Genomic DNA, 23,267 nt, shown 5'->3' on the forward strand with positions numbered 1-23,267 from the left:
GATCTCTTAAGCAGAGTAAGGAAGCAGAGGGACGGAGTCACAAGAAATCCCAAATGTGTAAAAGATAAGGTCACAGCTAAAGGTCCAGGAGCCCTCCCTACCTGGAGAGTTTCTGACCCAACCCTTTCCATGGTGACCCACTTGTATAAAGTGCATCCTCTTCCAGGGCGTGGTCAAAGAAACTAGAAGGTACAGGTAATGGCCCACCTAAGCAGAGCACAACCTGGGAAAGGAGGAGGAGAAGCCTCAGTGAGGATGGGCAGGGGGTAAGGGGAAAGTCCTGGAGAACCAGAACAGCAAGCCTCAAAACTCACCCACCTCCGGCCAGTCTTGTCAAAGGATAAAGCTCCACTCAGAATGCAGAGCCAGAGATGGCCCACACCCCACTCACACCCCACCCACCCAGACACATCCTCTACATGGTCACACCTCATTCAGCGACTATAGGGACACACATGCTAACATGGTCCTGTGGTTCAAACTGTTTTATACTGAAATACATATGGGCTGATCCAAAAAGGGCTGGGTTGAGGGGAAGAAAGAAATGATGAAGGTGGGGGGGGGGGGGGTGATCCCAGGGCTCGATGTCACCAACGCTGCAGCATGTGCCAGTCTGTCTGTCTGTCTTCCCTGGCAGGCCGGCCAGGCCTAGAGTTCTGGAGGAGCTCAGCTAAGCTGGGTGGATAAGGCAGCCAGTCCTGGGCCAGAGTCCTCAGCTGAAGGGCTTCACCAGCTTCATGGCAGCATAGTTCTGGAGGGAGGGAAGAAGCAGGGACATGTGACAACAGCTGCCAGAGGGGCCACAGCTGGGAAAGGAGGCTCACCTACTCAACCACCTGCCTATACCTTACCCTCACCACCCCCCATGCCACACTCAGCTCAACACCCCACCTCCTGGCCCTCTGGCCAATCACACAAGCCCATCCCCCTCCAAAATTCTGCTTGCACCCTCCAACCTGGGGCCGCAGCTACCCAAATTGCTGTCTTCTCCCCCACCAACCCAAGGCCCACTCCCATGTTCTTTTTTTTTTTTTTTTTTCAACGTTTATTTATTTTTGGGACAGAGAGAGACAGAGCATGAACGGGGGAGGGGCAGAGAGAGAGGGAGACACAGAATCGGAAACAGGCTCCAGGCTCTGAGCCATCAGCCCAGAGCCTGACGCGGGGCTCGAACTCACGGACCGCGAGATCGTGACCTGGCTGAAGTCGGACGCTTAACCGACTGCACTACCCAGGCGCCCCAGCCCACTCCCATGTTCTAACCACCTGTCAAAAAGATTCTGATCATCCAGGGCCTGGTCAGGGCAGGCCTGCCCTGGCCTCTTCCATCAGACAGGTGGCCTGAAGGCATGGCCATAATTCTCCCCATCCCCCTCCCATACACCCCCAACATGGGAACCCACACAGGCTCATTGGCCACCACACTTCTGTCCAGAAAACAGAGAAAGAGGGTTGGGGGTGGGGTGTACGGGGACGATCTACCATGCAGGTCAGCACCAGAGATGGGTCACCCCTGATTAAGCCCTGCCTGATGTAGGACTGACAGGAATCTCCCCTCCCCGCTCCTCCCCCCAAAAAACCATGAAAACACATACAACACAACACAAGACTCCTAATTGGGACAGTATGTTCCCCAGCGCCGGCCCGGGAAAGCCAACTCTGGAAACAAAGCCGCCGCTCCTTCCCCGCCAGATCGCCTCCTGCCTCCCTATGCTGGCCCTGCTCCCGGCTGGCTCTGGTGGGGGGGGGGGGGGGGGGGTGGGGGGGGTGGAGCTGGTAGGAATCAGAAAGGCTGCCCTCCATGTCCCCCTCCCAGGGCAATTTCCAAGAGCGTGGGAAGTTAGGCCAATTGGAGGAGAGCAGCGGTGGCTTTGGGCCCCTCTCTACCAGGCCCTCTGCCCCCAAGGCCTAAAGGCCAGGTGAGGGTCTGGGACCCACCAGCTGATTGAGCGACTTGGCTGGAGGAAAGCAGGATTTACCCAGGTGGTAGACCTACAGACAAAAACAGTGTGCAGCCTCAGGCCTAGGCTGCCCAGACCCCTCACCTAGGATCTGACCCTCACAGAGGGTCAGAGTTGGTATTTTAAAGAGGGCAATTTCCAGCAGGGCTCAAGGAGAGTGAGGCCATAGCTGGGGGACGAGACCGGGGAGGGGCTTTGACCAGGGCTACTGGCCAAAGTGCTTCTCTGCTCCTGCCACAGGGCCTGGGGCTAAGTCTGCCGCAGAGACGAGGAAGGACCACAGGCTGACACTGACACTCTCCCTCTCCTGGCCAGGTAGTAGGCCTTCTTTCCCCAGGCCCCTGAAGTGCCACCCAAGTGCCTGGCAGGACAGGGCCCAGCTGGCCAGGGGCTGGAGCTAGTCACACAATGGGCAGTGGTGACACTTTGGACTCGCCCCTGCTGGATTGACGTGCAGCACCCTCAGAGAAGGCAAAAGAGCTCCCCTAAGCACAGTGCTGTCACAGCAGGACAGAGCAGTCCTAGCCCAGCCTCCTCCTCATGAAGAGAGACTTGCCAAAGCCAAAGTCACACAGGAAGTCACTGGCAGAGCCAAAATCTAGCCAACATCTGACTCTAGGCACAGAGCTCTGTCCTGCACAGCAGTGAGTCACAAACCTCAGTATGTCCAGGGCAGATTCCCCTCCACAGACCCAGGGCCAGTCCAGGCCTCTGCATTTCTAACCAGCTCCCTGAAGCTGTTGCTCCTCCTCAGACCACCTCCTTGAGGAACAGGGGTCTGCACCAGCTCTCCTTTGCCTGAACTCCCCTGGCCTGAGCCTCAGGATAGAGGTACCTGAACAGTACCCTGTCCCTCGTTCATGGGCTTCATTGTGTCTCCCGGAGAGCCACAGAGCTCCCCAGCAGCACAGAGCTCATCGCCTTCTCCTTCATCCCCACAACACTCCCTCACCTCCTGGACACACACCCTGTACTTAGTGAGCTCTTCACCTGAACTGGGTGGCATCGGATATACCCAAAACGAAAGGAAGTGAGCCTGAGGACAGGTGGGCAAGAGGAACCATGCCTCCCTGACTTGGCAACCTGGGCCTGCCCAAATAGGGGGAAAACACTGAGGCAGAGTCCTGGGCCTGACTCCTGATGCCAGGCCACCACATTCGCATGTGCCCTTCCATGGTCTGTGATTTTGTGATTTTGTCTTCCTTTGCTTCAAAAGGGCCCCCAAAACTGCACATGTTTCAGGGCCCTACAGCCTGGACCCTCCCCTAGACCACGGCCATATTTAGCCAATTGTCCATGACTCTTCCTGGAACACGTTTTAGCCTGGTGCTCCAGGTGAGCACAGCCAGCTTAGAGGGCCTGGCCTGCAGCCCGACACATCAGCCATTCTGGCTCTAGACCCTTCTTTGTCACTTATGGCCCAGAGAGTAGAGGGAGCCTGGACGTCCAGACCAGACAAAACCCCTGCTATTCCTCACAGTCCATGATATTAGGAACTGAAGCAGATGGCTTTGTGGTTTTAACTGTCTTCCTGGAGGAAGGTGTGTGCTGCTCACATAAGGCCTCGCCAACCACAGAGGGAGAGAGCTCTCCATTCTCCTTTTCCTCCTAGAGGATTCACAAAGCAAAGAGCACACAGACAAGTAATTCCCAGAGCAGACTGCCCACTGTGGGGACAGTGCCCTTGGCTGGCAGCTTGGTGCTGACCAGGACTGAGGTGCATGGTGGCCAGCACTGTGGACTCGGAGCTGTCTACAGATTGCTGTGCAGACCTGAGCCAGTCCCTTCCCTTCACTGGCTGTCTGTTTCTTTGCATTAGAATCAGGGTGACATGGGGTTGATTATGCCATTCTCTCTACTTTTATATCAGTTTGAAATTTTCATATGAGAATTTTTTTTTAATTTAAAGAACATTAAAAATCAGGAATTAGCTAGGGGCACCTGGCTGGCTCAGTCGGTTTAGTGTCCTACTTCGGCTCGGGTCATGATCTTGCAGTTTGTGAGTTCGAGCCCCACTTCGGGCTCTGTGCTGGCAGCTCAGCGCCTGGAGCCTACTTTGGGTTCCGTGTCTCCCTCTCTCTCTCTGCCCATCCCTCACTAGTACTCTGTCTCTTTCTCTCTCAAAAATAAATAAAAACATTTTTAAAAAATCAGGAATTAGCCTGAGAACACTTCAAGGTCTGACGTTCCAGAGACACAGTGGGATGGGGGGGGGGGCTGGAGCATCTTTGGGGCTCCCCTGATGAGCTGTGAGGTTGGGGAGCACAGACAGGGAACACAGCCCCTGATACTTCTCCCTGGAAGGGGCCCAGTGAAGCTGGGGGTACATCAGCCTCACAAGAGTGGCCCCTGCAGCTCTTTGCCAGGCATCAGCTGGCTTCTTACCAGTGCCACCAACGTTGCCCTGGTGAGGAGCTCCTGGGCCAGCCTCCTGCCAGCCCACACCTTCTCCCAAACCCAGCTCCCGGCAGGAGGCAGGACACACTCTATCAAGGTCCTCAGGTGGACACTAAGAGCCTCTCCCAGCCCTAGGGCCTCCCTTCCTCTGGACCTCAGCAGGTGCCATTCTTACAAACAGAGCGGCCTTCACCTTTGCCCTGCCATCCACATACCCACTTACACACACTCCTTCAACAAGGTTCCCCTGCCCACCCCTGCCCAAGGTGCCTCACCTTCTGCCAACATTGACTACAGATTCTACGGGCTTGCTTAGGACAGCTGTATCTCCCCATTGAGGGCAAAAACTCAGTTTCTCTCACTGGACTAAGAGAAGGACTTTGTCCCAAGGGTAGGACTTTGTCTCTACCAGATTGAGGACTCCCCAGAGTAGGGGCTATGTGTCCCTTATCAGGCCAGGGGCTCCTCCAAGGCAGTGTCTGGCCCTCCCCTGAGGCCTACTCACCGGGAAGGCATAGACGAAGATGCCCAGGAACAGCAGTAGGATGAAGAGAATGATGAAGAGAATAATGGCACACCGGAAGCGCCGCCATAGGATGAACTTCATAGTCTTGTACGGAGAGGTGAACCAGAGGAAGGAGGTATCAGGGCGCCTGGAAGGAACACCCGAGAGGTCAGCAGGGCACCCCCCTACCAAGGCTGCCTTCTCCAAACCCTGCTCCCAGATCACCCTGGCCCTCCACCATTGGTCCCCAGAACCCACCCAGCCTCAGGGCCCCTAGCCCTCTGAGCCTTTGTCACAGCATGAGCCTCCCCATGCTCCCCTCCTCTTCTTGGTGCCGCCAAGTCCTATGCACCCTCAGAGACCCAGTTCTCAGCCACCAGCTCCCCTTCCTGACCCGGAACTTAATCACAGACTAGAGATTTGGGAGCCGGGCAGAGCCTCAAAGGGCTGCCGCATTAGGTGAGCTATAGCCCAGTGAGCCCCAGCTAAGCCAAACTACCTGCCTAGATGCACATGGCTGGTCCATGGTCAGGGAAGGATGGTGGGACATGAACCCAGAAAGCTGATTTTCTCTCACTCACAGCCAAGAACCTCAACACCTTCCCCTAGGTCATCGTCCAACTTAAAGAGCATGCAAGATGCTGTGTCTCAATACTGGCTGTTTTAACATCACAGTGCACACCACAGGGTATACCAGGTCTCTCTCGCTTTCCACCCAGATCCCAACATCCTAGGGCAGGGACACCTCCCACAGCTCTGCCGGCCCCATGGACTAGGGATAGCACTGAAATCAAGTGGTCCATGTGTGCCTAGTCTGACCTGAGCTGGGCTGTGGGGAGGGACCCAGCAAATGCAGCTGTCTCCACTGCCCCCACAGCCGTCCTCCTGCCCCTAATAACCGCTTTCAAGCCTTCCACATCCACTGGGTTGGTCTACATCCTTAGGGGCCTATGAAGTAGGGAAGGCAGGGACTCACAGATGAGAAAATTAAGATTGAAAGGCCATTTGAAAGCCACATTGACATCACAGGTGAGCCACAGAAGGCAGCTTGGTCAAGGTAAAAACCTTGATTGGGCTCCAGAGCCAATCAGAACAGGTGTGAGAATTTTAGCTTCACCACTTTCCTAGTGTAATGACCGCTATTTAACTTTGTCAACATGATTTCCTCATCTATAAGATGGGAATAGTAACAACCCAGCAGGGAAGGTTCCATTCTACACCATATACATACCATGTGACCGCATGCTCAGCACACAACCAACAGCTACCCAACAGTCTCTGCTTCCTGAAAGAGCTGAGCAGCCTGGTGTGCCCTTGAATGATGCCTGTCATCTGCCCCTAACTTACCGTGTGGCTTGAGACAAGTCACACCCCGCTCTGAGCCATGTGGGCCTTGTGACCTCTGCATGGCTATGCAGTGGTTGTCTCCTGGACCACACCTCCCAGCCCCCAAGCCATCAGGGGTAAGGAGTGGGCACTAACCTTGGGTCCTCAAGCTTAGGGTTCATGTTGGGTTCATCCCGGCCCTGGCCAGCAGGCCGCTCCTCATGCTCACTCTCTGCTACGATCTCCAAGGTCATTTCCAGTTTGCCCTGAGGAGACAGAAGGGACCTGGTCAGGGGCACAAAGGCTCTGCCCCATGGCTTGGAGAGGAACCTGGCCAGAACAGACATAAGAGCCACTGTATTATTTTAAAAAAGAAAGAAAGAAAGAAAGAGAGAGAGAGAGAGAGGAAGGAAGGAAGGAAGGAAGGAAGGAAGGAAGGAAGGAAGGAAGGAAGAAAGAGAGAGAGAGAGGAAGGAAGGAAGGAAGGAAGGAAGGAAGGAAGGAAGGAAGGAAGGAAGAAAGAAAGAAAAAGGAAGGAAGGAAGGAAGGAAGGAAGGAAGGAAGGAAGGAAGGAAGGAAGGAAGAAAAATGATATAGGGTTGATCTGATCACAAAAGCGCTACTGCTCCTTGCAGAACATTTAGAAACTACAGAAATGTATAAAGGAGAACATCACCCATACTTCCACTATGTGGAGATGAGCACCGTTCGTATTTTTATGCATCACAACTATTTTCCTCTGCAAGTATATGAAATACCTCACTGTGTATATAGAGTTCTAGAGCTTGCTTCTTTCACTTAGAAATATATTATGTTTCACTATATAATTATATATTCTTTAAAGTTTGCTTTTTAATGGCTATAAAAACATTCTATGGGATGGTTGACCACAATTTATTTAGTAAACCACTTATTTTGGTTCATTTAGGTTGTTTCCAACTCTTTGATGTTATAAATAATGCTGCAAGAAAACACCCCAGAGCCTACATTTTTAATTGTGTCTGTTTATTTCTTTAGGAGAGATTTTTAAAAGTGGGATGACAGAGTCCAAGGGCATAAATATTGTTAAATCCCTGGCTATATATTACCAAATTGCTCCCCTAAATGGTAAAACCATTAGCCCTCCCAGCAGAAGTAAATGAGGGGTCTGTCTCTGCGTCTTCACTAGCAATGAGCATTTAGATTCTTTAAATGTCTAATTTAATAGGCAAAAAAATGTTTTCACATTTAAAATTATTCCTTTAACTACTAGGGGGAAATGAACCTTTTTTTTAATGTTTAATGGCCATTTATACTTCTTTTGTGTATTATCTACGTATGCATGCCCTTTGCTCATTTTTCTTTTGAGGTGCTAATATTTCTTAATAAGTGTTCCAATTCCTTCTTCAACAAGAGTATTTTATTTCAAGGTCCACTTTAGAGGTTGGCTGGCTGCCTGTGGTTTCTCAGTAAGCTGTCAGGGATTCACTTCCTCTCCAGAGGAAGGACTGTTCTCCAGGGTGTCACAGCATCCCTGAGCAGACCTCTGGGCCAGGAGAGTAGTACAAGGATGGTCCCTGGTAGAATCCTGCTCAAATGGGAGAGGCACTCCCTCGGTTCTCCACAGGATGCCCAGGCCACAGGGGAACCCAGGACACAGATCCCCAGACACCAAAGAGCAGAGTATAAATTAAACAGGATCTGCAGGAGGTAAGGGTATCTTTCCATTTAAATAGGCTTCCTGGGATGCAAGCCTCAAGGAGAGGAAGGCTGGGAACTGAAAGAGAAGAGGGACAGTGCCTCGAAAGACAGAGAGAGGCAGAGCAACACGTATGTGCCCGGTGATATCTACAGAGGAAGCTACTTGGGCACCTGCCCTAAGCCGGAGGGAGCCGACTTACCGCCAGGATCTTCTTCTCGCCCTCTTCTGCCACACAGGGCCACCAGCCCTTCACAGTTTTCTGTTCAAAAAGGGACACAAACCACTCTGGATGGAAGGTGCCATCCAGCTGGTCCAAGGAGCATTTCTCAGCTGTCTTGGCAGGTTTGGGCATGTGGTTGAGGTCCAGCTGCAAGGAGCCTGAAGCAGAGATAGGTTCTTTGGCCAATGGTTTCTCAATCACTGCCAGCCTAGGGCTCCCCTGGGGCTGGGCAGTTTCAAGAAAAACTGCCACCTCCTTCATTTTGATCCATGGGCTTAGCCACGGGTCACATCCCACAAACTCTCCATTTCCCCACCCATTGCCTCTCATTCCACATACACAGCTCCCCATTCAACTACTCACATATCCATATGCTCATTAATCCACCCTTACTGGTTCACCCTTTACAGGGCTTCCCACATGCTCCATTTCAGCTTACGTTGTACAGATCCATTCATTCACCCATTGTCTCTATCCATCCATCCATCCATCCATCCATCTTTTAAATTGCTTTTATTGTGGTAAAATATATACAAAGTTTGTCACTTTAGCCATTTTTCAATGTATAACGGAATGGTGTTAATCACATTCACAACATCGTGCAACCAATCACTACTTATTTCTAAAACTTTTTCGTTCTCCCAAACAGAAACTCCGTACCCATTAAGCAATATCTCCCCATACTCCCCTCCTCTCGGCCCCTGATATTCTCTAATCTCCTTTTTGTCTCTATGAATTTGCCTATTCTAGATACTTCATGTAAGTCGGATCATAAAATATTGGTCCTTTTGTGTCTGGCCTATTTCACATAGCAGGCTTTCCAGGTTCATCCATGTCGAAGTATGTTCTAGTACTTCATTCCTTTTTATAGCTCAACAGTGTTCCATGGTGTGGATGGACCACACTCAGTTTATCCATTCGTCTGTCAGTGGGACCCTTGGGTTGTTTCCACCTTTGGCTGTTGTGAATAGAGCTGCTCTGAACTTTGGCATACAAGTGCCTCAGTCTGGGTTTTCAATTTTGGGGGGGTATATAACTAGGAATAGAATTGCTAGGTCATATGGTAATCTCTGTGTTTGGTTTTTTGAGGACCTGTCAAACTGTTTTCCACAGTAGCTGCACCATTGTACATTCACACCAGCATGTCTGAGCCTTTCCAATTTCTCCACATCCTCTCCAACACTTGTTGTTTTCCACTTTTCGTTTGTGTTTTTTTTTTTAATTTTTTTTTCAACGTTTATTTATTTTGGGGACAGAGAGAGACAGAGCATGAACAGGGGAGGGGCAGAGAGAGAGGGAGACACAGAATCGGAAACAGGCTCCAGGCTCTGAGCCATCAGCCCAGAGCCCGACGCGGGGCTCGAACTCACGGACCGCGAGATCGTGACCTGGCTGAAGTCCGACGCTTAACCGACTGCGCCACCCAGGCGCCCCTTGTTTGTGTTTTTTTTTTATAGCCATCCTGGTAGATGTGAAGTAGTATCTCACTGCAGTTCATCCATCAGTTTTTTCACCTGCCAACTGATTTATCCAAGCTTCTTTATCCATCTTCCTATACTGTTTATCTATTATTTTAATCCATCAGCTCCCCGTATAGCTCCATCTGTTTGGTTACACCATATGAAAATGGTATTCAACCATCTTTGACCTATAAAAGCAGCAATTTCATGTGGTTTCACCTAATCCAATCACAACAACACGGATGAAGTCAATGGGATTGGAGCATAAATTGCTGAAGCGATTAAGTGAGAGACAAATCTAAAAAATGTTTTCTGAGGCCAAATTAAAGAAATTCTTGAATACCATGCAAAACAGATTAGGACTTTCCAGTGTGGAATGTTCAGTTATTGTAAGTATCCACTGATTGGATCTATTGTTCTAGTTTTCTTTCTTTCCACTCATCCATTTAACCCTCCACCCACCCATCTGCTTTGATCTAACTATCTCCATCCCTCTATAGCTACCATTTGTTGAGCATTACATCTACCCATTAATCAGGCTATTATTCTATCCATTCATTTGTTCAATTCTGTATCAGCGTTCATATATCTATCAACCCACCCACATGTCTCTCCATCTTTCAAGCATAGATGAATGTTTATTTCCCATTTTAAATATGGTCCTAATATAATATTAAGAAAAATCAGGATATTAAACCATACGTGTGTGTGTGTGTATGTATGCATACACGAAATTATCCCAGCATGATCCACATATAAGACTCTAAGGAATCACAGTATTATCTCTGGATGGCTAGATTATAGATCTTAGCTATTACTTTTTCTTCAAAGTGGTATTTTTAAAAAGCAAAATATGTAACTAGAAACACATTATGAAGGAGAAAAAAAGTGCTAGTTTTAATAGTTTTATTTTTATTTTTAAAAACAAAAGATGAGCCCACTTAGTTTTATTTGAACACCATTTTCTCATTCAGTAAAAATGCAGCTTTCTTTGTTTTTCTTTTTAAAACTAATTCTCTAAAGCCTCATCTCATAAAGGAAAGATTGATAGAATGATGCCAAAAGAATTTTTAAGTCTGTAAGCAAAAAAGACTCCATAAAAAAATTAAAAAGCAGCTGAAAAACTAGGAGAAATTATTTGGAATGTGTCCTTACTATATAAAAAGCTCTGAAAATCAAAAATGAAAGATTAACAAGTTGAACAATACCATAAAGAATAAAATCCCACCAGTAATATGGATAATAAATACATTTTAAAGTTCTACCTTACAAGTAATGAAGAAATGCAAGTAAAAAATTAAAACAAGGTGTTAGATTGGCAATTAAAAAAAAATTTTTTTTTTTTGGTAGCAAAAGTTTGGAGAAAATGGCCACCTTATCCAAAAAGGACACAGGTGGGAGTAAAATGTAAACATAAAAATGTAAAAATATTCTAGAGAGCATTTGAACAAAGTATTTCAAAAATCACAAAAATGTATAAAGACCCTAAAAAGCTACTTCTTACAGTTCGGGAAAAGTATGTACAAAGCCTTCAGAGATGTGTGCTGGAGGGTGTCACTCACACTGTTAGATCTAAAGATGAGCTGAGTACCCACCAAGAGAAAATAGGCAGAAGAGGGTCCACCAACAGGCAGGAATTAAGCACGATGATGCAGATATAAATGTAGGCAGAAAACTGCTAACAGAAAGGATGTTCTTGAAATATTAAGTTTTCCCCAAAAAACCAGGATATAAAGCATGTGTGATAAAAACTCATTTTGCTCTCTCTATATGCCATGTATGATTACACATATGTATGTATAAATACACATATACATATATGTGTTTGCTTATATATGAAATAATATATGCCAAAATATTAGTGGAGGTTATCTCTGGGTAGAGAAATTTTAATACATAAGTAAAGGGAGACATTGTTGATCTACATTTTCTGTTTTTTCTACAGGAATTATGTATGGCAGGAGAATTAATAAAATAACGGAAGTCCCATCGATGCCCTGATTTTGACAGGCTGACTCTTTTACAGTGAAGTTTTGCAAAAGTCCCCCCATCCTCTGAGGGCAGGTGACCAGGCCGGGAGTGACAGGGGTGGGGTGGGGAGTGGAGAAAACAGCCCTCCTCCTCACCCCTGCTGGGGCTGCTCCTCAGAACGTCCCTGCAGGGGCTCAAGGGTTCAGCAAAGACCAACTCACCTTCCTGCAATCAAGGGCCACCCAAGAAGGGCTCCAGTGATCCATCCAAAGCTGCCCTGTTCCCAAGTGGCAGAGTGGAACAGGAACCCAAGACTGCCTTTCTCACAAGGCTCACTTCTTTTTTTTTTTTTTTAACGTTTATTTATTTTTGAGACAGAGAGAGACAGAGCATGAACGGGGGAGGGTCAGAGAGAGGGGGAGACACAGAATCCGAAACAGGCTCCAGGCTCTGAGCTGTCAGCACAGAGCCCGACGCGGGGCTTGAACTGACGGACCGCGAGATCATGACCTGAGCCGAAGTCAGCCGCTTAACCGACTGAGCCACCCAGGCGCCCCTCACTTCTTTTTTTTAATTGAGTTAAAACTCACATAACATCAAATGTACCATTTTAACCATTTTTATGTGTAAAACTCGGTGGCTTTAGGATATTCAGAGTTGTACCGCCACCAGCACTATCTAAGTCCAGAACATTGTCATCACTCCCAAAAGAAACCCCATCCCCATCGGCAGTCACCTTCAATCCCCTCCTCCCAATCCCTGGCAAGCACGAGGCTACTTGCTGTCTCTGGATTCGCCTACTGCAGACGATTCATATAAATGCAATCATACAATATTAGTCCTTTTGTGAAGGGCTTCCTTTGCTTAGCATGTTTTCAGGGTTCATCCGTGTTATAGCATAGATCCGTATTTCATTTCTTTCTATGGCTGAATAAAATATCCAATTGTATGTCCAGACCACACTTTCCGGGTAACTCTTACGGTTGTGACAGGGCTGTTACTCACAGTCCCACCTGCTGGCCCGGTACAGCCATCCTCCTCGCCCCACATCTCACCCTGTCTTTACCACATCCTTCAGCCCAGCTCAGGTTTCTGCACTCTTCTCCCCCACCGGAATCCTGCCTGGGGGCTTGGAGGATGGAGCCGCAGTGGCTCATTCACTCATCACTCAGGCACAAGGGTGAAGACTGACTTGAGCCCCCCACTACTTGGGCCCAGTCTGCCCAGTCTAGACAGGGGTTGAGGTGGGGGCATCCTGTCAAGTGTGAGGCCAGACAGCCGGCGACAGCCAGCTCATGCTTGCGCTGCCTTCAAACCTGTGCTTTCCTCTCTTCCTTACCTACCTGACTCATACCATCCAACGTAGCCCAGCGTTCAAGGCCACCTCTGCAGACAGGCAGCTCTGACCACTCAGGCACTGCTCTGTGTCACAGACTTTACTCAGCACCAGGGAGCAGTGACCCTGAGCGACCTGAGGACAGAAAGTAGGACCACTCCTCCTGCCAGCCTCCCAAGAGTGGCAAGCACACACACACACACACACACACACACACACACACACACACACAACGGGGGTTCTGGGTCAACTCCCAATGTGCAGGATGGTGCTGACCAGAGACGGTGCTCACCTAGAAAGTCGTCAAAGGAGAACTTGTCATTGTCCCAGATCTGAAATACGACTCGTGCTGGGATTTTGCTCTCAGTCTTGTCCAGCCTCCAGAAAGCATCCTGGCCCCGAGGAGGAAGCAGGGAAGCAAGATTAGAGAGAAACAGTGGTCCCTTCCAGCCTGGAAGGCTTCCTAGAGGAGGCAGTGAATGGGACATCTCTTAGGGATTTGCCAGAACCAGATCTTGGTGGGAAGATTGCTAAGATCCCAGCCGACAGTATTCAAGGACCCAGGAAGGACCCATGCAGGCTGACTTCACATGAGGTGGCTCCTTTAAGTCTCCCAAGTCCACGGGCAGAGGCTTTGCTCCCATTTTACAGATGATGAAGTGCAGACTTGGAGAAGTTAAGAATTTGCCCAAGGTCTGACAGCTAATAATAATAATTGGGGCGCCTGGGTGGCGCAGTCGGTTAAGCGTCCGACTTCAGCCAGGTCACGATCTCGCGGTCCGTGAGTTCGAGCCCCGCGTCGGGCTCTGGGCTGATGGCTCAGAGCCTGGAGCCTGTTTCCGATTCTGTGTCTCCCTCTCTCTCTGCCCCTCCCCCGTTCATGCTCTGTCTCTCTCTGTCCCAAAAATAAATAAAAACGTTGAAAAAAAAATTAAAAAAAAAAATAATAATATTAATCTGCACTTCCTATGTGCCAGCCTTTTACCACTATGAGCTCATTTATCCTTCCAATGAGCTACATGGGACATGCTGCTGGCCTTACAGCTGTCAAAACCAGAGCAAGTAGCTTGCCTGAGTCACACCGCTAAGCACTGAGCCGGGATTCAAACCCAGGCAGTCAGGTTCCAGTCCTGCTCTTGCCTCTAAATCCTGCTTTGCCCATGTGCTCTTAGGGACAGGGTTGGCTGGCTGGGAACCTGGGGCTCCCCACCCAACCCTTGCTGTCACCAGAAGGATCCCCCTGACACACTGGTGGAAGGAGCTGACACCAGGGGACGGTAACCCCAGCTCCTCCCTCAGCATGGCCACCCACCCCATCTTTACCTCCAAGAGCTTGCCCTGGAGCAAATCAAGAGCCCCAGGTGCTGGCAAGTTCACCACCTTCCTGCTCTTCCCACTCCACCTCCCTCAGACCACTCAGCCTGGACCAGTGTTATCCTGGGTTTCGTCCCACAGAGGCCTTGCAGAGCAGCTGAGGGGTAAAGACGGGCATGCTGAGGCCTGAGTTCACCCCTGAATCCAGCCACGCTTAACCCAAAGGACTGTCACTGGGGCTTTCCTGCTCCCGCTTGTCCTCTGTCCTCTTGCTGGAGCTTCTGCTGAGTGAGTGGCAAGGACAGGAAACATTGTGACGATCCTACAGGCAATGGACATAGGATCTTCAGACATCCTGAGTGCCGGGTCACAGTAGGGGCCTGGACAGAGTCCCGGGGGACACACTATGGGGAGCCGGGGACCACTTACTAATACAGAGGCTTTGCCTGCCCCCGGGCGCCCTGTACACACAGGCTTGCACCAGCCAGGGCTCTGCCTGCTGTGCGGCCACCCCAGGTCACGTAGACCCATGGGGCTCCTGAACCAAAATCCATGCCCTGTGAGGAATGGTCACCTTGCAAAGCACACGACTGTAGCTTGGACTGCTGCCTGATTTGGCGAGGGGCTCAGGCCCCCAGCTGGCCCCTGTCTGGTGCCTCCCCTCTTCCGGGCCCCAGCCCTCCTGCAGGTGCCTCCCTTCTCTGGCGGGGCTTTTATGGCCAGCTCTGCAGGCCCGCCTGCACAGGCCGCCAGCATCCTCCATTCCTCTGGCCGGCCTGGTTTATGGGCTCAGTAATGAGCCAGAGGTTCAAACGGCCCCTGGTGGGAGCAGCTGGGCTGGGGCTCCAGCCTGGGGAATGGCCCCCCAGGTCCCAGGCACTCATTACGCTCCCGGTCTGGGCCCTTTTACTAGCTGTTTATTTGCAGGGTGGGTGCCTGACGCGCAGGCAGGCCCCAGTGGGTGTGCTGGGCTCCAGGTGGGGAGCCAGGCCGGGGCAACCAGCGGTGGTTCAAAGCAGCCGGATGAAAGGAGACCTTGTGCTTTACGACAGTCTCGTCTGGTTAATGGGGTCCCCGGAGGGCCTGCCTGCCAGAGGCCCCGAACCCCTCGGCAGAGGGCTGGCTCTGCAGCAGAACTGGGGAGCCCAGAGGCTGTGCGGTACCTCCACACCGTCCCACCCCCAGACTCAGTCCTTCGGCCCAGGCCAGCTCATTGGTGCCTTGATACGGGCACAGCTCCACCTGCCTCCTGGGCCCCTTCCCCCACAAAGGGACCAGCTAGCTCTTCCTGGGTCAAGCCAGTTCCTCCCTCACTCTCCTGGTTGACTTCAGAGCCCCCTGGAGTCTGTTTCTCAACCTCCTCTTCTGACCTCCTCCACCCCTACCTCCAGCTACCCTCTCTTGGAGTATGGTACCCCCCAGAATTCCATTCCTCTTGCTACCCTGGGGGCCTCTCCTGGACTCCCTGACCCCTCTTCCTTCTCTCTACCCCAGCAGCCCTGGTGGCCTTCTCGTGCTTCCAGGACTAGCCCAAGCCTATGGGTTGTGCCATGGTGGGTCAGCCCAACTCTCTCCTTCCTCGCCAGTGCCTGTAATACCGAGATGAAACTCCATCATTGCCAGAATGGAGCCACCTCAGGTTCGTAACCAGCAACTCCAGCTGGGCCCTCAGAACTTCCAGGTAACTATCTCAGCATCACAATGAGCTCTCTCTCCATCTCCCTCTCCCTGTCTCTCCCTCTCTCTCTCTCTCTGCTCCCTCCCTCTCTCAGCACAATGGCTACTTCAAGCCTTTTTCACCTGTCTCAAGTCACCTGCCTCAGTGCCAGGAGATTATCTCTCCTCCTACTTTGTAGCAAAAATAGAACCTCTGCTTCCTGTGACTCCTTGCCCATATCTCCACCTGTCACAATGAAGGGGGTAGACCCACCTCCCATTTAAACAGGCCACTCTGCATCTCTCAGCCTCAGTTTCCCATCCACACCTGGCCGCTTGTATGCCATGCTGAGCACTGGAGATGGCATGCAGGATGCCTGAGCCCTCCCTTCCCCTTTCCTAGCCCCCACTTTCCCTCTGCCCACAGCAAAGAGAGGCAGCGTGTGTTTGATTTGGAGCTCTTCCCCAACAAATGCAGCATTTGCTTTGTTATGGAAACAACTTGTGCTAGACAAACACACTGAGCAAAGGCAAACGAGATTAAACCTACAAACAGGCTAGGCTTTCCTTGACGGCACAGAACCCAAGGCTGTTGCTAAATTCTGCCTGCTGGCAGGCACTATGCAGCAATCCCTGGGTGAAAGCATTCATTTAACCTTGTTTAACCCCCTTTGCTTTTCTGCGATGGTTTCAGAATGTTCCGTGGACCGTTTTGGTTTCTCTAAAATGCAGATGATCCCGTGTGTCAGGCTGGGAAGGGGTCATGGCGAAAGGATGAAGTGAACAGAGCTAAAAAGACCTAAGCAGCACGTAAGCAGTACATTCTGTATTTCCCTCCTTTAAGTCACTCAAGCATTCAGGAAAGAAATTGGCATCACAGAAGCTTTGTGGCTTGAAGCCTTAAGCCACTTCAGGAAGGAAATCGGACCAGTGGAACCTCAACACCAGAGCGGCATTCATTTAGTTGAATAGAGAACACCTCAAGATGGATTGGTTCTAGGTGGGATGCAGGTGATCAGAAGCCCCAACAGGGGTGCCCCCTGCCTCCACTCAGCCCGTGCTCTGTGGACGCTCCCCAAGGGCAAGTGCAGTGCCACCAGAAAAGAGGCTGTGTGCCTCGGGATCTGCCTACTTTAGGAACAATGAATTTGTTGCCCAGATAAGACCTAAATGGAGAGGTGCTGAGACACAGAACTTGAGGTCCCAGAACCCACCTCTGCCCTCTGGCTGATGCACCAGGTCGGCCAGGTGCCTTCAGCCTGCAGTGAGGTCAGGGAGGAGGGCAACGGCTTCCGGCCTAGAAGACCACAGCTGCTCCCAGTAACTTTCCAGCTTGGACAGTGATCACAGGCACCAGACACAGAAAGGTGGGGGACAAGGCAGCAGGAGGGACTTATGTAAGCAATCCCCAGTCCTATGGAGAACCCAATCCATAGGCAAAGCCCTGGACTAGCACCACGGCGGATGGGAACGATGCTCACCTTCTTAGAGACGGTGCAGACTTGCTCAGCTGGCAGGTAGTCAAAGGGGAAAATGAACCTCCAGTTAAAGTTGCCTTCACCTCCCAGGGAGCGATAATGCACATCTGTCTTTTGCTTGTGTTCTTCAAAGCCAACCATCCAACTAGACAATGTTTTAGAGAACATTTCTAATTAAGGCTTCCACCACACTCTGCATCCTCAACTTAGGCAGTTAAGAAGGTAAATGAACTTGGTAAAGGATAAAGCAAAAATAATTCCCAAGAAATCTCCATGAAGTACCAAATGTGCCATAAATTTTAAAGCCTTCCAACTTCTCTCTTGAGGGACATCCTCAAACTTTATACGTTCAACACAGAGATTTTTGCAAAAGAAGAAATATGGTAGGAAAACAACTCTGCAAGGGCAGAGACCACCCTCTTTCCACCACCCCAGAGGGAGCAGGGCAGCACCATGGGGCCAGGGACAGGCAGGAAGGGGCATGACTCCCCACCCTTTCACGTAAATATCGCTCATCTTCTCCCCCGTGATGCTGAGGTCATCCAGGATCACGTCCTTTGTGTTCCAGATAATACAGCGCAGGAAAAACCTGTGGAGAAGAATGGCTCAAGTCCACACGGGGTTCCCACCAAAGGGTGTGCAGTCCTTGACTGAGAAGCCAAGAAGCCAGCTCACCCAACAAGACCCCGATGCTTGCCTCCACCTGGGCACTTGGCCAAACACACACAAGAGCGGTACCCCGTGGCCCAAGGGGCCCCCCACCCGGCCTAAGAGTGACCTCCAGGTCCCACCCACAGCTGGCTGCAACCATTCTGCCACTCTGCTCAGCTCCAAGCCGATGGCTGGGGTAAGTCACCTTCTGGCTCTCCGTGGGGTGATGTTGAAGGGAGGTCCAGGCCTCCCCAGGGCCTTTGGAAATAGGTCGATCCACATCTGCAGCTTCCCCTACGGAGACATAACTCTGTTCTCTCCCCACCTTTTTCACTCCACCAAACCTACCAACCACCTGCTCTGTGCCAGATAGGCGGGGCACAGAACAGAGAACATCCAGGCCCTGCCACGGAGAGGCTCACCAGCACCCCGAAGAGGAGGTGCCCTAATGGGACTACAAGGCCGACTGCAGCAGTGAGCCCCCTGCCGCACAGGCTGATGACGTGGACCTGTGCCTTAGGGATCGGGGGTCAGGGCAGGCCTCTCAGAGACGATGATGTTTGAGTTGAGTCTCAGCATGCCAGATGGAAAAGGGGTGAGGGGCATTTCCAGCTGAGAGAATGACACACACAAAGTCATGGAGGGTCAGAGATCACAGTTTAGTCAGAGGGGGTCCAGAGGATTTCCGCTACAGGAAACCACGCTACCTGCCACCCCTCGGCTCCTTTCCTCTCTGCAAGCTGTCCCCATCTCATAGAGAAAGAGAAGGATTGAAGTAACTTCTCCAGGGTACATAGCTAGAGAATGAAAGCTCACATTTCAACACCTGCGGTGCCATTCTGGGGTGTCGGCAGCCCCATACCAAGGAAGAGAGCTCAGTTCCAAACAGCAGAGATGATGTCCCCTGCATGTCTACGAAGGCACCTTCATTGCTACCTTGGCTTGTCTCTGCCCGGAATCTTTTCTCTCCTCCTCCTCCTCCAAAACCTAGCCCCGACCTCACTTCCTCCAGGAAGCCTCCCAGTCTCAGCCCTGGGCCTGCTGCCCTTCTGCTCACCCTCCCTCTGCACGGAGGATGCCCTTGGCCCTCCTGATGACTGCTCTCAGTGACAGCTCTGCCATTCTGTCATAGGGTGCCAGTATCCCTGTCTGAATTCCCCACTGCAGCCCAACCCAAGGCCAGCCACCTGGATGTCACTGACCAATGGTAGGGGAGCGCATCCTGGGGCCAGGCTGAAACAGCGAGGCTTTTGAATGCCTCATGGGAAGTCAGAGGTCTATCCATGGGGATAGAGGAGGTGACTCAGGTTCTTCCCCAGGTCCTGAGGGCTGTAGATATCTGGGGGCAGGCGGGGGCAGGTCTAAGAGCTCCCCTCATGGGCTAACAGCAGTCACCACCCAGACTGTGGAAAAACACGTCAAGGAGGAACTGGCCAAATATTGAGCTTCCCCATTGGTGCCTCTGGCATATCCATGCTGTCCTTGGGGCAGGGCTGGCTGGGGGGCAGGGCTCAGGGGCCCAAGGTTCACTGTCCTACCTGCTCAATGTCTGGCTGCAGGGGGCTGTAGAGGGGCCGGGACTCCACATGCTCAGGGACCAGGCCCTGCTGCTGGAGGACATACAAGGCCAGACGCTCTTCCACTGGGCCCAGGTGTGGGTTCGGGACCTTGCCAGCCTCTGCTCCAGAGAGAAGACAAAAAAGTTGCCGGAGCTGAGCGAGCAAGGGATGGTGGGGCTGCCTGGAGGCCTCGGGAAGCCCCTGACCATCCCCCTCCCCCTCACCTCCAGCCAAGACATACTTCTGATCCACAGGTCTCACTCTCTGTAAGGGAAGCCTTGCTGTCCACTGGCTCCAGGCTTAAAATCCAGATTCCTCATCGCCATCATTTCTACCAAACTTCTTCTGTAAAGCTCTTCCTCTTTTCCACCAATACAAACCCTCCCTGCCCACCAAAGCTCACCCCTTCCAGGAAGCCGTCCCCGACTGCTCCAAATTCTGAGCCTCAGCAACCTATACTCCCAGATTGGGCATCTAAGTGCTTTTAGTACTACTATTCTCTACTTCACACAATCTGTTCTATTACCAGTAGTAGCTAAAATAATTGCAGTAATAGTGAACTGGAACAGGAATCAGGCACTGTTCTTCATAGATATTAAGTTATTAAGTTCTATCCTTACAATAACCCTATAAGGTAAATGCTATTAGGCCCATTTTACAGATGACAGAAATGAAACACAGAGCAGTTACACAGCTGGTCAGCAGGACAGCTGAGATGCCACCCTCATTTAGGAAGGTGCATGACCGGATGTGAACACCCTTCCCTATCCCCTCGTGCTTCCCAGGTACAGCTCCTCCCTGCCAGGCAGTGGGTTGAGCGCTGGTGCTGTGGATGAGATGAGGACACAGAGGTGGTTCTGACCCAAACAAGCCTGGCCAATCAGCCAGCAACATGAACTTGGAGCCCCCACGACAGAAGTTTTGACTGGAGGTAGGTGGATCCACATTTGTCCAAACACACATGTACACACACAGGTGTGTGCACCATGGTGTGCCCATGTTCACCAGCACAGATTCTCATGCACACACCACACACACACACACACACACACACACACACACACCCCTATCAAGCCTGCTCTGCCCACTTCAATAGATGCCACAAAGGAAGCGGCACAGCACTGCAGAAGGAACACTGGGCCAGGAATCCGGTTCTGCCCCTGTCTGGGTGACTTTGGGCAGGTCGTTAGCCATTCTTGGGCTCAGTGGCCTCATCTGCAAAAATAGGCAGATGTCCGACCACACCATCAAGAGCTTTCTGGCTTTCCTTTCTTATGAATTTATGACCATGAGCCCTGGTCCCTGTGCTAAAGCTGCTCACAGACTAGCAGAAGGAAATGAGACCACCCCGAAAACAGACGCACATTCTATGGGAAAGGAGAATGGGGGTTGGGTTAAGGGCTAATGGAGAGGAGCTGGCTCAGCCACGACCTAAAAGAGTCAGAAAAACAGAACGAGAAGGAGGAGGGGTTGGGGATGAAGGAATCAAAGCCGCCTTTCCCCTTTTATAACCTCAGCACCAGCTCTGACATCAAATGTCCCTGAAACCAGCAGGAAGTGAGGGGCCCCCTGGGCCTGTAAACACCTCCGGGGAGTCTGAGCTGCTCCTGGTGGGCAGCGTAGGCCTGTGGACATCCCAGACACACAGGGAGCATGTGGTGGAGTTCTCAGGTGTGAGCACCAGGCAGATCCAGGGGCGAGGGTGGAGGCTTCAGGCTCTCTGGCCGCCCTTTGCCTGCTATGAGTGTTGGGGATGGAAGGAGGGATGGGTGGGGCGGGGCTCGGAAGATACCACGAAGGCCAAGCTGGCAACCTAGTGCAATTCACGTAGAAAACCGTTTTGCAGATGTAGTCTGCACCCCAAACTCCAATTACAGTCTGAGCAGCCAAAGCCAGAAGCAAACGAATCCTAACCACGACCTGGCCCCTGGCCCCGCCCTGATCCCTGACGTAGAGGGAGAGCCCACCGTGGTTCTGGGGTCACGTGGCAGCTCACCTATTTCCTCAATGGCGTATTCTTTATCCTGAAACACCACGCGGTCTGTGTGGTACACAGGAGCCTTGACTCTGCGCTGCTGGCAGAAGAGGTGGAGGAGCTGGGAGGGGCGGAGCTGGTCCCTCCACTGGTTGGGTCCAGAGCTGAGGCCCAAACACAAGGCAAAGAAGAGACACTCCAGGGCACCGCCGAGGGCAGAGTGATGTGCACTGCCCTGCGTACCACATGCACAGCATCACCCACCCTTCACTTTGACATGGGCGCCCTCACTCGCTGTGTCTGGGGCGCCCACTTTACACCAGAGAAACCGAGGTCCAGAGACGACGGGACTTGCTTAAATACTTACTGAGTTGGGGGCGGGGGGCGGCGCGTGGGTGGCTCAGTTGGGTAAGCATCCAACTCTTGGTTTCAGCTCAAGGCATGATTTCACGGTTTTGGGGTTTGAGCCCCATGTCAGGCTCCACACTGACAGCACAGAGCCTGCTTGGGATTCTCTCTCTCTCTCTCTCTCTCTCTCTCTCTCTCTCTCTGCCCTTCCCCTTCTCTCTCTCTCTCAAAATAATTAAATAAACTTTAAAAAATAAATACTGAGTTGGAATCTAAATGTTTCTCATTTCCAGATTTAGAGAATCAGACCCCAACGAGACCCAAATTGGCAAGAAGTGGACAGGGGCTGTCCATACATGAGTTCACCTGACGTTAACCCCCTCAGGCTCAACTGGCACCCATGTGTCCCACTGTCTGTCTCCCTTCACCTTTCTCTTCTTCTTTTTTTTTTTTTTAGTTTTTTTTTCATGTTTATTTACTTTTGAGAGAGACACAACATGAGTGGGGGAGAGGGGGGCAGAGAGAGAGAGAGGGAGAAACAGAATTCAAAGCAGGCTCCAGGCTCTGAGCTTTCAGCACGCAGCCTGATGCAGGGCTTGAACCCATGAACTGTGAGATCACAACCTGAGCCAAAACCAGACGTTTAACTGACTAAGCCACCCATGTGCCCCTGCCTTTCCCTTCTTGATTCTTCCCTCTACAAGGCTCGGTAATGTCTTAAGGAGAAGTGGATTACAACAATATGATGAAGAGCCAGGTTCTTAGAGTCAGACAAACAGGTTCAAATCCTAACCCCACCATTTGCAAGCCATAATATTTCTGGGCCTCAGTTTCCTTATCTGTACAATAGAGATAAGACCCTAATTGGATTGAGCAAGAGAACACCTATAAAGTGCTAAGCACAGGGCTGGCACACAGTAAGTGCTCCACATTTGGGGGGCAGGACTGTTGGCAGAGAAGCAACCAGCTCCCATACACCTACACACAGTAGGTCTGTGGGAGTCCACAGCGAGCTCCAAACTTGGACAGCAGCCTATTCTCCAGGTCGATGACTGTCTCCCCAATCTTTTCATCTTTGGAGAGGAGGTCATAGTCATAGAGAGTGATCTTCAGGTCCTTCTCCAGAGGCAGAGTGCAGGTCAGCTCGAACATCCTGCAGGGAGCCCAGGACAGATGTCAGAATGCTGTAGGCTCCCTGATATTGTTGGACACAGCGGGTACTCAAGGGAGGGAGAGCAGGACAAGAGCAGGGGCTTGAAAGCCTTCCTTGGCCCCTTCCTCCCCTCCCAAGAGTGGTCCTGGGGTCCACCCTCCTGGGTCTCCTATATATCTTAAATTATTACCCCCAATGCTCTACTGATGCTGGGCTTTTCAGGGAGAGAGACAGAGAGAGAGAGAGAGAGAGAGAGAGAGAGAGAGAGAGAGAGAA

The 23,267-nt window shown here is 51.2% G+C and overlaps 1 protein-coding gene across 25 annotated transcripts in view; it reads right to left on the reverse strand.

Annotated features, from left to right (window-relative positions):
- Nucleotides 1-470: 470 nt before the first annotated feature.
- Nucleotides 471-23,267, reverse strand: part of DYSF (dysferlin) — a 229,155-nt gene continuing 206,358 nt past the window's right edge. For 24 of the 25 annotated variants that reach the window (XM_040458557.1, XM_040458576.1, XM_040458578.1 and 21 more), the window contains 11 exons: nucleotides 22,821-22,991; nucleotides 21,512-21,654; nucleotides 19,495-19,634; nucleotides 18,162-18,250; nucleotides 17,799-17,894; nucleotides 17,309-17,450; nucleotides 13,150-13,249; nucleotides 8,070-8,248; nucleotides 6,346-6,455; nucleotides 4,864-5,011; nucleotides 471-751 (listed from right to left, as the gene is read on the reverse strand). In XM_040458557.1, the coding sequence (XP_040314491.1) occupies nucleotides 713-751; nucleotides 4,864-5,011; nucleotides 6,346-6,455; nucleotides 8,070-8,248; nucleotides 13,150-13,249; nucleotides 17,309-17,450; nucleotides 17,799-17,894; nucleotides 18,162-18,250; nucleotides 19,495-19,634; nucleotides 21,512-21,654; nucleotides 22,821-22,991 (1,357 nt within the window). In that variant the 3' untranslated portion in view covers nucleotides 471-712. Of the gene's footprint in view, nucleotides 752-4,863; nucleotides 5,012-6,345; nucleotides 6,456-8,069; nucleotides 8,249-13,149; nucleotides 13,250-13,803; nucleotides 14,494-17,308; nucleotides 17,451-17,798; nucleotides 17,895-18,161; nucleotides 18,251-19,494; nucleotides 19,635-21,511; nucleotides 21,655-22,820; nucleotides 22,992-23,267 lie in introns of those variants that run through there. The other variant, XM_040458582.1, reaches the window with a different exon arrangement.

Source organism: Herpailurus yagouaroundi, unplaced genomic scaffold (assembly GCF_014898765.1).
Source record: "Herpailurus yagouaroundi ecotype Mexico unplaced genomic scaffold, PumYag 221, whole genome shotgun sequence".
Classification (NCBI taxonomy): domain Eukaryota; kingdom Metazoa; phylum Chordata; class Mammalia; order Carnivora; family Felidae; genus Herpailurus; species Herpailurus yagouaroundi.